At 52.8% G+C, this 12,986-nt stretch overlaps 1 protein-coding gene across 4 annotated transcripts in view; it reads left to right on the forward strand.

The window, feature by feature from the left end:
* The first annotated feature begins 7,201 nt into the window (after nt 1-7,201).
* Nucleotides 7,202-12,986, forward strand: part of CRHR1 (corticotropin releasing hormone receptor 1) — a 52,513-nt gene continuing 46,728 nt past the window's right edge. For all 4 annotated transcript variants that reach the window (XM_055257681.2, XM_055257683.2, XM_055257684.2 and 1 more), the window contains exon 1: nt 7,202-7,303. In XM_055257681.2, the coding sequence (XP_055113656.1) occupies nt 7,271-7,303 (33 nt within the window). In that variant the 5' untranslated portion in view covers nt 7,202-7,270. The remainder of the gene's footprint in view (nt 7,304-12,986) is intronic.

A 12,986-nucleotide genomic window follows, 5' to 3' on the forward strand; every position in this document is an offset into this window, starting at 1 on the left:
CTATCTGTAAAATGGAAAAATAGCACCTCACCTATTAGAGCAGCTGGTTTCTACCAAAGCCCTTTCTAGCTCTAAAGTGGGATTTTACGAAGAGGGAAAAAAGGGACAACCTATACCTGTAGTAGAGATGAGGGGAGGGCAGGGTGAGGAACATCCACACTGAAAGCCCAGAGAGTCTCAAGTCCTAGCTGCCTGACTACCAGCTGACGCTTCACCACGGCCATCGCCCCAGTGCCTTCCCACGGCCCCAGTGCTCTAGAAATGATGGATTCAGGAAATGCAGAGTGGCGGACCCTAGCCTCTTCAGACAGGATGGGTCTGGATCACAACCTCACGGAGGAGCTGCATTTCTGCTGTCCATGGTGCCACACTGTTGACAAGGCCGGGATTCCTCAACCTCAGCACATGGATATTTTGGGCCAGATAATTCTGTGTCGTGAGTGCTGTCTTGTGCACTGTAGGATGTTTAGCTGGACCACAGCCTCTACCCACCAAATGCCAGTAGCACTCCGTCAGCTATGACAACTCAAAATGTCTTTGGATATTGTGAAACGTCCCCCCTGGAGAGAGCCACTGGTCTGGGCTGGAGGGATGCAACTTCTCTGTAAAGATAAGTGGATGTGTGCAGGTCCTTTCCACGCTGATCTTCTGGCTGACATCTATGATGTGTTTTCACTTCCAAGACGCCTTCTCATTCGCCCAACTCTTCTTATTTCAAATTCACCTTTAAAAAGTGTTTTTTTTTTTTTTGTTTTCTCGTTTGTTTGTTTTTTGAGACAGAGTCTTGCTCTGTCGTCCAGGCTGGAGTGCAGTGGCACAATCTCAGCTCACTGCAGCCTCTGCCTCCTGGGTTCACGCCATTCTCCTGCCTCAACCTCCCAAGTAGCTGGGACTACAGGCGCCCACCACTACACCTGGCTAATTTTTTGTATTTTTAGTAGAGATGGGGTTTCACCATGTTAGCCAGGATGGTCTCAATCTCCTGACCTCATGATCTGCCCGCCTTGGCCTCCCAAAGTGCTGGGATTACAGGCATGAGCCACTACACCCAGCCAAAAATGTTCTTAAAAAAAGAAAAGCAACAAACTTCAATGGCCCTCTTGGCCACACTTAATAAATGCAAAATATGGTAATTGTGCCCAGGGTAAGCTCACTCACCCTTGAGTGGTACAGAGTCAGACATGGAGGGAGGAGGAGGAGCCCTCTGTAGCCCCCACCTGTTGTCACTGCCAACCTCTGTCCTTTGGCTTGTCTCCACTCCCCCCTTTAGCCCACCCACTGGGAAAAGCAAAAAGGGAAGACTAGCCCCAGAGCATCATTTTCCTGGAGCCGGGGCCTCCTATAGGTGATACCCCAGCTCACCAGAGGGCTAGGCTCAGGTCACCTCTCCACGGTACACTGGAAAATATCTGGAGTGGGAGTTGGGGACATGAGGCTCCGATCCTGTCTGTGCCAAAGCCAGCTGTGTGACCTTGGGCTCAGACGTACCGACCTCTGAGCTCAGCCTTCTCATCTGTAAAGTGAGGCTGTTAATACCTCCTTCCTGGGGTTATTAAAAGAATTAAATGGGAAAATGTTTGTGAAGGAGCTACATAGGTGCAAATTGCAAGACAAATCTTACTTATTATTATCTGTTGTTCTAAGTGAGAGAATGTAGAACATCACATCCCTTATCCAAAGGCCTGAAAACCCACAGCCCCTCCCCTGCAACCCCCCAGCCTCATCCCATCTCCTGTTCCCATCAGACCAGCCCCCTCCCCTGCCCTATACTTGTTCCCTGGGCTCTGTCTCTAAGCGACCCTCCCGCCTTGAAAGTCTCCCTCTCTCACATGTCCATACCCACTTCCTTCAATACCCAGCTCCCAACCCACCACTTCCAGAAAAATCTTTCCTCTGACAAACGGGGTGGGCTCAAAGCCAGATCACCTCTTTCCCCAACTGAATTACCTATTGTGACCTCCACAACCCCATGCCAAACTAAGCACAGTGCCAGGCAGATCTAGGTGAATAGTAACAGACAATGACGATCATTCATAATATTGAATAATAAAAATAGCAAACATTTGAAGCATTTACTATGTGCCAGGCACTGCGCTAAGCACTTTACGTATTTTAATTCCTCTATCAAATGCCAGTTGGCCACATGGGATTAAACACCTGCCTCTTTGCCTCCAAACCCCAGCACAAGCATCCCCTCCTTGGTAGAGTCTTCCCCGTTGGTCTCAGGCAGAATTAATATTCCTGCCTCCACACCCGCAGTGCCTGGTCTATTGTTGACCTAATTTCACTAGCTCTTAATTATTTATCGAAGTGGCTGCTTCCCATTCCAGCCTGTGAACATCTTGAGGGCCAGGACCCTGTTATATTTGTCTTTATTAGCTTCAGTGTCCAACAGTGACTGGTACCTAGTTGCTTCTCATTAAATGTTTGTTGAATGAATGCACAGATGAATGGAGTAATTAACACAATATCCCCCAATGTTCATGGGATTTTAAAGAGGCCACTTTCCTAGCCTCATACTTCACAAACATTCCAGACCAGTGCTACTCCAAGCATGATCTACGGACCGGCACCTGTCTGCAAACTGCGTTGCCAGTTTATGACCAGGTAAGTGCAGAAATAGAGAATAAGCATTTAGACTTTTTTTTTTTTTTTGGAGAGGGAGTTTTGCTCTTGTCACCCAGGCTGGTGTGCAATGGCGTGATCTCAGCGCACTGCAACCTACGCCTCCTGGGTTCAAGCGATTCTCCTGCCTCAGTCTCCCAAGTAGTTGGGATAACAGGCATGCGCCACCACGCCTGGTTAATTGTATATTTTTAGTAGAGATGGGGTTTCTCCATGTTGGTCAGGCTGGTCTCGAACTCCCAACCTCAGGTGATCTGCCTGCCTGGGCCTCCCAAAGTGCTGGGATTATAGGCGTGAGCCATGGCACCTGACCCATAGCTCATATTTAATCTCCATAACTATTGCTATCATCCTATTTTTCAGGGGGAACTGAGGCTTATTGAAGTTAAGCAACTCCCCAAGGTCCTAGAGAGCAGTGGTAGGGCAGAGGTGGTGACCCAAGCACTTTGATCCACAGCTCATGCCTCAGCCACATCACTGGCAGAGTGTCAAGGGACTCAATGGAAACATTCATGCTAACTTCTCGGGTTCTGGAAAGCTGTATGCAGGAGGTGATGTTTGTTATGAGCCTTGAAGAAGGCATAATGGGGAGGGGCATTCCAAGGCAGAGGCACACAAGAGGCAACTGCATGAGGGGAGTCTGGTGAGGCTGGGTCAGGTGCGGTGGCTGGTCTCAAACTCCTGACTTCAGGTGATCCACCTGCCTCAGCCTCCCAAAGTGCTGGGATTACAGGTGTGAGCCACTGCACCTAGCTACATTTTGACATTTTTAAGCCATTAGACAGAATAGTTTTATGTCCATTTGATGTGCTAGTGTTTAAAACAGGGCTTTCATTTTGTCTTCTTTCTTTCTTTCTTTCTTTCTTTCTTTCTTTCTTTCTTTCTTTCTTTCTTTCTTCTTTCTTTCTTTTTTTTGACTGAGTCTCACTCTGTTGCCCAGGCTGGAGTGCTGTGGCAGGATCTGGGTTCACCGCAACCTCCTCCTCCCAGGTTCCAGCCAGTCTCCTGCCTCAGCCTCCTAAGCAGCTGGGATTACAGGTTCATGCCACCACGCCCGGCTAATTTTTGTATTTTTAGTAGGGATAGGGTTACACCATGTTGGCCAGGCTAGTCTCAAACTCCTGACCTCAAGTGATCCACCTGCCTTGGCCTCCCAAAGTACTGGGATTATAGGCATGAGCCACCACATCTGGCCTTTTATTGAATTTTTCTAATAATTCATTCCCGCAGTGTTTTGCAATCGCATTGGCCTGTGACAGATTAGAAATTTTAAAATATGGAACCAGTTCTTTGCCACAGTTGTCTGAGAAGTATGGTTCCAGACCAGCAACCTCCCCGGGATGGTTAAGCCAGTGGAACCCCACAGGCGGGGAGTGCCTATTCAGCCCTGCCTCCCTGGGTCTCACCCATCATTACATCAAATCTGTCTCTCCTACTGTTTGGAAGGACATGTGATTGTCTTTTATTCCTGTTTGGGATCCTCACATTTCTCCTTTCTTCCAAATCTGGCAGATTAAATGAATGAAAGCTGATTCTGCTGCTGGCTGGACAGGAAGGGGTGAGAAGGCAAGGGAGGGATGGGATGAGAAGAGAGTTTGGAAAAGGCCATGCTGGGAAAAGAATGCTGGAATGGAGTAGGAGCCTATCCTGAGGAGGGTGTGCAGAGGCTGCTCTGGCTGGGGCTGAGGGGAGGAAGGGTGTAGAAGGGAGGGACAGGGCAGACACTAGCGTCTTCACCAAGCCCAGCAGATGAGAGCCAGGCCCTTGAAGGTGAAAGGAAGTAGTTTCAGGACAAATGAAAGGGGATATTGAACCTTTTTACAGAAGGAATGTTAAACGCCAAACTTTCATAACCCCCCGAGGCTACCAAGGCCAAAACTATAAATAAGTAGGTCGAGGAATTAGGCAGAAGCCTCCCTCCCCCCAGCTGTCCGTCAGCGGGATGTGGTGGGGTGGAGGTTAAGTCAGTGAAATCAACACAGACAGGATGAAATGAGCTATCTGTAGACGCCACTTCAGAAAGCGAGAAGGTCTGACTCCTGGGCAAAAAAGTCAGGAAGAGCAAGACTTGATTGCAGTCCAATCAATGGCATTAGCATATTTAAAGATCATGTCAAGGGGAGGATAATGGGGCTCAGAGAGGCAAAATTTGATGGTGTTTATTAAGCAGAGAGAAACACAGAAGCTGGAGCCGTCTAGTCCTTAGAGAGTGTGCTCCAAGGTGGGACCAGGGAGGGAGTGAGGCATTGGCTGGGCCTGGGCAAAGCTACCAGAGGACCAACCGGCTTCTTCTCCTCTGATTCCACAGCCTACTGCTGCTGGTGAATTTCTGATCAAGAATTCTGCTCCCCACAAAGAATTGCCTGGAGGGTGGGACCAAGTGGCCCCTCACACTTGAGCATCCAGTCCACTCCATCGTGACGATGGTGATGATGATAGTACTGGTGACTACAGCTAACCCTCATTAAGCTCTTGCTTATGTGCCAGGCTCCGTTCCAAGCTCTTTACAAATACCAGCTCCTTCAAACTCCCCAACCACCCTCAGAAGTAGCGTTTCTACCCCGATTTTATAGATGAGAAAATTGAGGCATTGTTAAATACGTCTCCAAGTTTATACAGCTTGTAAGTGGAAAAGCCAAGATTCAAACTCAGGCCATCTGCCTCCAGAACATGCACGACATCAGACTGCCCCGCACTTAACCGTTGTTGGTAACAGTTAGTTGTCCATCTGCTTAGCATGTCCATCCCTTCTGGGGTTGGCTGGGGCAAGTCAGGGCCCAACTCGTCACAGCCAGCTCCGGAGCACTAACCTAATGGGGGTTTTGCAACACTCGGGACTGTGTGCATCACCTAGAAAGTGCCAGGTGTGTGGATAAGCCATGTGAGCAGCTGGCTTCCTGGGCAATGCCCCTCCCCACTTCAATGTCCCAGGCCCCCTTAGGGCCCAGCCCTCCAGGCACTGTGAGCTGGGAATCAGGAGAGGGAGGACTAGGCTTACCCTCTGTGTGCCTCCATTTTCTCACCAGTAAACTGTGTGTGTTGGATCTTATGATCTTCTAAAATAACTCCAGCTCCAAATGAAGGCCAGTGGACCCATGAACACGCTGGCTCTTGCCCAGTGTGCTGAGAAGAGGGTAGGAGGGAGGAGTAGGGTGGGCACGGCAGGGCACAGGGTGGAGGGCAGGTGGGTTCAGTTTGATTTCAAAGCTGACTGCCCGCCGCCCCAGGTGCTCTGGTGTACCCAATAGGGGCTGCATTGGCCAGGCGGCCTAGGCTCTGCGGGTGGAGTGAAGATTTCTCTACCTCCCAGTTTCTCCCTTTTCAGCTCTGGTAGGAGAGAGGAAGAGTGAAGAGGAAGTCAAAAGTTCTGTTCATCTGGAAGGGCTGGGAGTTGCTTCCTGGGATGGGGAGCTCCGAAGCCAATTCAGAAGACGGCCCCAGGGTCTGGCGGGGAGGCCCACCGCTGCCCAGAGGGCTCGGCTGGCCGGGAGGGGGCGCTGTGTCATCCCCACGCCCTGCCCGCGGGCTCCTAGCCGCTTTCGCCGCGCTGCAACGCAATGCGCGCCCGGCTTTCCCCTGGGCAGCGTTCAGTGCCCGCTTGTCCTGCAGGGCACCGCCGTCTCCCTTTCATCCCGGGGCTCCCAGGTCCAAAGGGTTCCCAGATCCAGCCTCTTGCCTGAACCAAAGTGGCCAGGCACTCAGTTTGTAAGATGAACGAATGAAGGGAGGAACGAACGAATGAATAAGGACTCATCTTGCAGAGCGTTCGCGTCTCAGCGCGCACCAGGCACATCGGTGCCAAAGGTGCTGGGGGTCGGGCCCAGCGCCCGGCGCGGCTGGAATGGGGGCGGTGAGGAGCTCCTCCTAGCCAGCCGCAGGGCGGGAACTGCCCAAACGCAGGTCGCAGCCTCACTGGGTTCCGTGGCGGCTCCGCTCAGTAGGGACCGCCCTGTTCCCTAGCCCCCAATAGCCTCGCCCTCATAAATTCACCTGAGCACCCCGGCCCAAGTCCCCCCAGATCCCTTGGACTTCCCAGGCCCCGACATCGGCCGGGCGGGAGGCTGATCCTCTACCGCGGCCCCCTTCCCCCATCCCCGGCTTCTATCCGGGCTGCGGCGGCCGCCACTGCTGCCAGCGCGCCCTGAGGACTGCCGCAAACCCCGGGCGCAGGGAAAGGGGATCCTGGCGGCGGGGCGCAGAGAGCGGGCCGGGGGAAGGGGAGGGAACGGAGGAGGCGAGGAGCTGGGAGGGAGCCGAGGGGCGAGGCGCGGAGGAGGGACCGAAGGGGAGCGGAGGGGAGAGGGAGGGGGAGGAAGGGGAGGGGACGAGCTGGGCGAGGGGGCGGGGAGCCGAGGAGAAGAGCGGCGCGGACCGTGGGGGAGGCGGCGGGGGCGAGGCTGGCAAGAGGCGGCCGCAGGCCGGGCTGCGTCGGGAAACGGCGGCCAGACTTCCCCGGGAAGGGGCGAGCGAGAGCCGGGCCGGGCCACGGGGCCGGGGAGCGCCGAGCCGGGCACCTCCCCACCAGGCAGCGACCGAGGAGCCCGGCCGCCCACCCCGTGCCGCCCGAGCCTGCAGCCGCCCGCCGGCCCCTCTGGGATGTCCGTAGGACCCGGGCATTCAGGACGGTAGCCGAGCGAGCCCGAGGATGGGACGGCACCTGCAGCTCCGGCTCGTCAAGGTAAGAGCTCGCCGGCCAGCCCTCGAGCGCTGGCGCCCCCGGCCCCTGGCGGACGCGGGACGGGGCTGGGCTGTGGGTGTGATGGGGGCGGGGGCGCTGGGAGAGCGGTGCTCAGGTCCGGGAAGGCTGGGCTCCGGGGCAGCCTAACTCTTGGCCCTTTGGAGCCAGGGTTGGGTAGGCAGGGGGAGACTCAGGTGAGAAAAGAAATCGTGGCGAAGCCGCCGGGATGTTGGCGGAGGAGGGGGTCCGCCCACCTGGGTAGCCGGCTGCGCGCCAAGAATCGCTCTAGGCTTTGGGGCAGACGCCTAGGGGAGGGGAGGTTCCACCTCCCACGCCCTTCCTGCAGACCTCGGCCCCGGGACGGGAGGCTCTGAAGCGGGGTTTCCACCTCGCCCCAGCGCCCCCGCACAGCTCCCCGACTCTGCACACCCCCGCCCTAGTCCTGGGAGCGCGTCCCGCCCCTTCCCCTCCGCGGCGAGCTGCGAGTCCGGGGAGATGAATGCCGCCCGCGCCTGCGAGCCCTTGATCAATATCGCAGTCTCGGGGGAGGAGACGGTGCCTCCGGCGGCAGTTCCTGTTCCCCGACCGCGGCCGGGAGCGCGGCGCTCGCTCTTCGAGCCTGGGCACCCGCGATCCCTGCGCTGCGCGGCCGACCCTGCGACGCGGATCAGGCGCTGGAGTTTAGGAAAGTCGCCAGACCGCACGTCCAGCGTCTGCCGGCTGAAGTTCGTGGGCGGCGGGGGCGGCCCGCGGGTTGTGTGAGCCAGGGAGGGGCCGGGAGGCCGGCAGTCCGGCCCGCTGCTCGTTCCAGGCGTCACTTGTGCAGCCCCGAGCGCTTTCCAAAGCGTTTTGGTCTTGCAGAGTATAGGCGCGCCAGCTGCAGCCGGCGGGAGAGGCGGGTGGGCCTCTGCGCTGCTGCCGGGACACCCCGCGTCGCGCCAGTCTGGGCATCGCCTCACCCGGGGCTCGGGACTCCGCAGGGTCCGCTCCAGCCACAAACATAGAGACCAGCTTGACCCGGCTCAGGGCATTCAGAGCGATTACATTCAAGAGACTTCGGTGGATTTGGGGGAGGGGTGCGGATTGGCGGAATTTCATTTTTCCATCAGTTATTAAACCAACTGTACGTATACCGGCTTACCAAGTGGTTTGAGTTAAACCACCAAGATTTTTAAATGCAGCAGCTGCTGCTTCCTTAGTTGAGACGTTACAAGTTAATGAGATTTTTCTCTAATCCTGCCCCTCCCCAAATGTTTATAAATTGATTCTTAAAATGACCGAGAGTTGGTCTTAATGAACCCACATCCCCTCCCCCATCCGTTACCTGAGGGCTGGGGATGAACTCACAGATTATTTTCTGGGCGTTCGAGGAGACAGACAGGTGAGGAAGGTAGAAGAAAAACATCCAGAGAGGTCGAATAGATGGCACTGAATGGGAATATTTTCCAAAAGGCTCGCGTGTACCGAAGCCTGGTCTAAATGCACAAACCAGTTAGACCAAATTCAGTCTTTTAAATGGATTCAAAGGATTGAACTGCAGGTGTTTTCTTTTCTTTTTTCTTTTCTTTTCTTTTTTCAGGTTTACACGGAAATAGATCAGTGTTCTTTTTCTGGCCTTTCATAGAATTGTGTGCAAATCTCTGTTTAGAATGATCATGTTTTCCTTAAAAAAGTCTTTTTATTTCCGTTGTTCCTACTAGATGGTGGGGTGTTTGCCCTTTATGCCTGGCCTAATAAACTCAGTAGACATTCAATAAATTCCAGATGAATGTGGGGCAGTGAGTGAATGGCCAGCGAATGCTGGTTTCAAACGTTGGTTACAATTAAATAGTTGCTTTTCTTCTTTTATTTATGTAGCACGTACAATTCACTGGGCATTATTCTACCTGCTTTGCAAATATTAAGTCATTTAGTCCTCCTAACAGCCCTAGGAAGTAGGAATTATTCCTGAGACACAGAGAGGCTAAGTAACTGGTTCAAGGTCACACAGCCAGTGAGTAGTGAAGTCAGAATTCAAACCCAAAGGCTGGGCGCGGTGGCTCACGCTTGTAATCCCAGCACTTTGGGAGGCCGAGGCAGGAGGATCACGAGGTCAGGAGATCGAGACCACGGTGAAACCCCGTCTTTCCAAAAAAAAAAAAAAAAAAAAATTAGCCGGGCGTGGTGGCGGGCGCCTGTAGTCCCAGCTACTCGGAGAGGCTGAGGCAGGAGAATGGCGTGAACCCGGGAGGCGGAGCTTGCAGTGAGCCCAGATCACGCCACTGCACTCCAGCCTGGGCGACAGAGCGAGACTCTGTCTCAAAAGAAAAAAAAAAAAGAATTCAAACCCAGACACTCTGATAAAAGTCTTTGTTTTGTTTGCTTTTACCAGAAAATATCCTTTTTTTTTTTTTTTTTCGAGACAGGGTCCCACTCTGTCACCCAGGTTGGAGTGCAATGGCGTGATCATGGCTCACTGAAGCCTCAACCTCCCTAGGCACTGCAGCCTCTAGAATAGCTGGGACCACAGGCATGCACCACCACACCCAGCTAATCTTTGTATTTTTTGTGGAGATGGGGTTTCCCCGTATTGTCCTGGCTGGTCTCGAACTCCTGGGCTCAAGCCATCAGCCAGCCTCGGCCTCCCAAAGTGCTAGGATTACAGGCATGAGCCACCATGCCCGGCCATTACCAGAAAATATTCTAAGCCACTTAAATCTCACTCTAGAGCTCAGCCAGATGGGAGCTCAGGTAGTTTTGTCAGCATGAGAGTACAAATCTAGGGGATTTAGGGTTAATCCCAAATCCAGCTCCGTCCCCAACAAGTCAGCTAGTGTTGGGAAAGGGTCCACCCTGGGGCCTATATGGTGGGCCTCACACTATACCGGTTACAGAGTCCTGGGGGAAAATGTGTGTGAATGGGGAGAAACAGAGTGTGTGTTTGTGTGGGGAGAGACGATGTGTGTACAAGTGGCCATGAGTCAGGAGAAGACACACAAGACATTGTCTCTATCCCCAGGGAGGGGCAGGGGCCTGAGCACCTTGGAGTCAACCACACACCCACTGCAGCTCCTCTTAGGGAGATGGAGTGTGGCTGTAAACATGGGTCCTAGTGTCTGTGAGGGGTGCAGAAGGCAAGGCCTCTGGATGGGTTCTAACAGGAGAGTGAGCTCCCAGGAGGGAGCTGGTTTTATTGCTATTGTTATTCTTATATAAGCCAATTTAGCAGCAATAGGCAAAGTTTGAAAACCAGAATGGAAAATGATTGCAACCTCACTCTTTTAATCTGGCTGCTGTATAATTCATTTAAAAAATAACCCCCACAGGTCCCCTTCTCAAGCACCTGTCTGGGCACAGCTGTGGCCGTTGGGCAGCTCTCTCCCCAGTGTCACAGCCCAAGTCTGTTTCACGTTATTCCCGAGCCTCTGCAGGAGACTGTCAATGTCTGCATGTTGCCTGTGAGTGAATGGACTTTGCCATCCCTATATCGGTGCATATCTGGGCCATTTCCAAGTTGTTTCTTTGATTAAATGATATGGAGCCAGGTTTTCGAGGGGAGCGTTGGCAGGAGGCACGAGGAACGCGAAACAGTGAGCCCAGGGTGGGCCAGTGGGCTGCTGTGGCGTGTGGGACTGCTGGCCTGGCCACAGACTGGGGGCAAAGACAGGGAAGGGCCAAAAGCCAGGCCAAGCCCCTTGGATTTGAAATGACCAACCATAGAGAGAAGTGTGTAGATTATGGAAAAGTTGAACACTCACCCAGAGCCAGTGAGGACGAGCTCAAGTGGAAAATCCATTTCTCACCCTCTCTAACATTTGGCTCCTCAAGAGCATCAACCTCCAGCCGAGTTCAGCCACACATAAGGAGTTTGGGGATCAAAGGTGCCACCACCCCAAGTGCCCGTGTGGCCTAGAAGGAAGCAGTTAGGTGCCGGGCTGATAATTTTGGCAGCTATTGAAGAGGAAAGACCATCAGCCTGGGAGTCAGTGAATCTGACTCTGATCCCAGCTCTGCCTCCAATCAGCTGTGTGATGACAGGTAGGCCACCTTCCCTCTCTGAGCCACAGTTTATCTGTCTGTAAACAGGGATATTGGACTGGATTCTCTGTTATCTCTCATGTCTCTGTGAAAGGTCTGTGTTTTCAAATACTCCTTAGGGACATGACCTCACATAGAAAGAGGGGGGTGCCACCGATTGGATTCCCAGCACTCCCCCTTCCCAGCTCTGCTCAAGCTGAGGGACCTTGGAACATGGTACTTGGACCTAAGTACTCTCTCTGGGCTTCAGTGTCCCCAGCTATAAAATGGGGGAAATGCCTAACTCAGGAGGTTGAGGTAAGGACAAAAGGAATTAATACACGGAAAGTGCCTGGAACAGTGCCTGGCACAGTCTGCTTTCAGAAAAAGCTGCAAGGTGGCTACTCTCCGCAGAAATGAGTTAATGCAGGAACAGCAACTAGCAGCTCTTGGACATGCAATATATTAGACATTTTTTGCATCTTTTACCCTTCACGGCACTGAGCCTCACAATCCGTTGCACGTAGTAGGTGTTTAACAAATGTTTGTCGACTTCATGGATGGGTTTATTGTTGCTTCTTCCGTTTGGTTTTGTACAATTGGAAAGAACCCGTTTCTGTTCCCACCGGATGCAGATGTCATGTCAAAACAAGGCTGAGAGATGCTCAAACCACCCTAGCAGAAAGCCATCTCTGATGCAGAAAGGACTAGAACTCCCCCTGAAGCCCACTGTGGTTATTAAAAAAGAGAAAACAACAGACAGCCAGTGCAGCACCCCAGTGATCTGGAGAATCCCTTGAGGGTAGAGCCTCAGCCGGTGAAACTTCAGCGCTTTTGCTGTGTCTGGAGGAGGGCAGGTCACTAACAGTGATCTGGGCCGTTTCTTCCTCAGTGAAAAGAGGGAATAGGGTGATCTCTCCCAGCCCGGATTCTACCCTAACCGCTCACGGTATCAACCAAAGAAGGGTGAGCCCAGTTTGAAGGTAAGGCCAGGTTGAGATTTCAGCTGCAGTTTTAATAGTCAAATGAATTTGTTAGCTACAAATGAATTTGTTAGCTACAAATGATTCTTGCCTACCTAAATTCAGGGAGGTCCCTGTCAGCAGAGTCCCTAGGAATTTTTTTTTTTTTTTTGAGACAGGGTCTCACTCTGTTGCCCAGGCTGGAGTGCTGTGGTGTGAACACAGCTCACTGCAGCATCAACCTTGTGGGCTCAAGTGATCCTCCCACCTCAGCCTCCCGAGTAGCTGGGACTATAGGCATGCATCACCACACCTAGCTAATTTTAAAATTGTTTGTAGAGACAGGGTCTTGCCATATTGCCCAGGCTGGTCTCGAACTCCCGGGCTCAAGGGATCCTCTCACCTCAGCCTCCCAAAGTGTAGGGTTACAGGCGTGAGCCACCGTGCCCAGCCTTCATCCTTTTAAAATGCTTGTCTTTGGACTTGTTGCTCTATAGCCAACTATACCCCACCCAGTGTGGCAGTCAACATCTTCTTGTATGGGTGGGAACAGCAGATGAAGCAAATGTGGGCTTAATCCTTACTCTGCCCTGAAGCTGTGGGCAAGTCACCTCAATTTCTTCATCTGTCTAAAGTGGGGGAAATAATACCTACTTTATGGGATAGTCATAATGACCATGAGATGCCAGGTGTGAAATTACGCACAGTTGCACAGTGTCTGGCAC

This window comes from Symphalangus syndactylus, chromosome 20 (assembly GCF_028878055.3).
Source record: "Symphalangus syndactylus isolate Jambi chromosome 20, NHGRI_mSymSyn1-v2.1_pri, whole genome shotgun sequence".
NCBI classification, from domain to species: Eukaryota; Metazoa; Chordata; class Mammalia; order Primates; family Hylobatidae; genus Symphalangus; species Symphalangus syndactylus.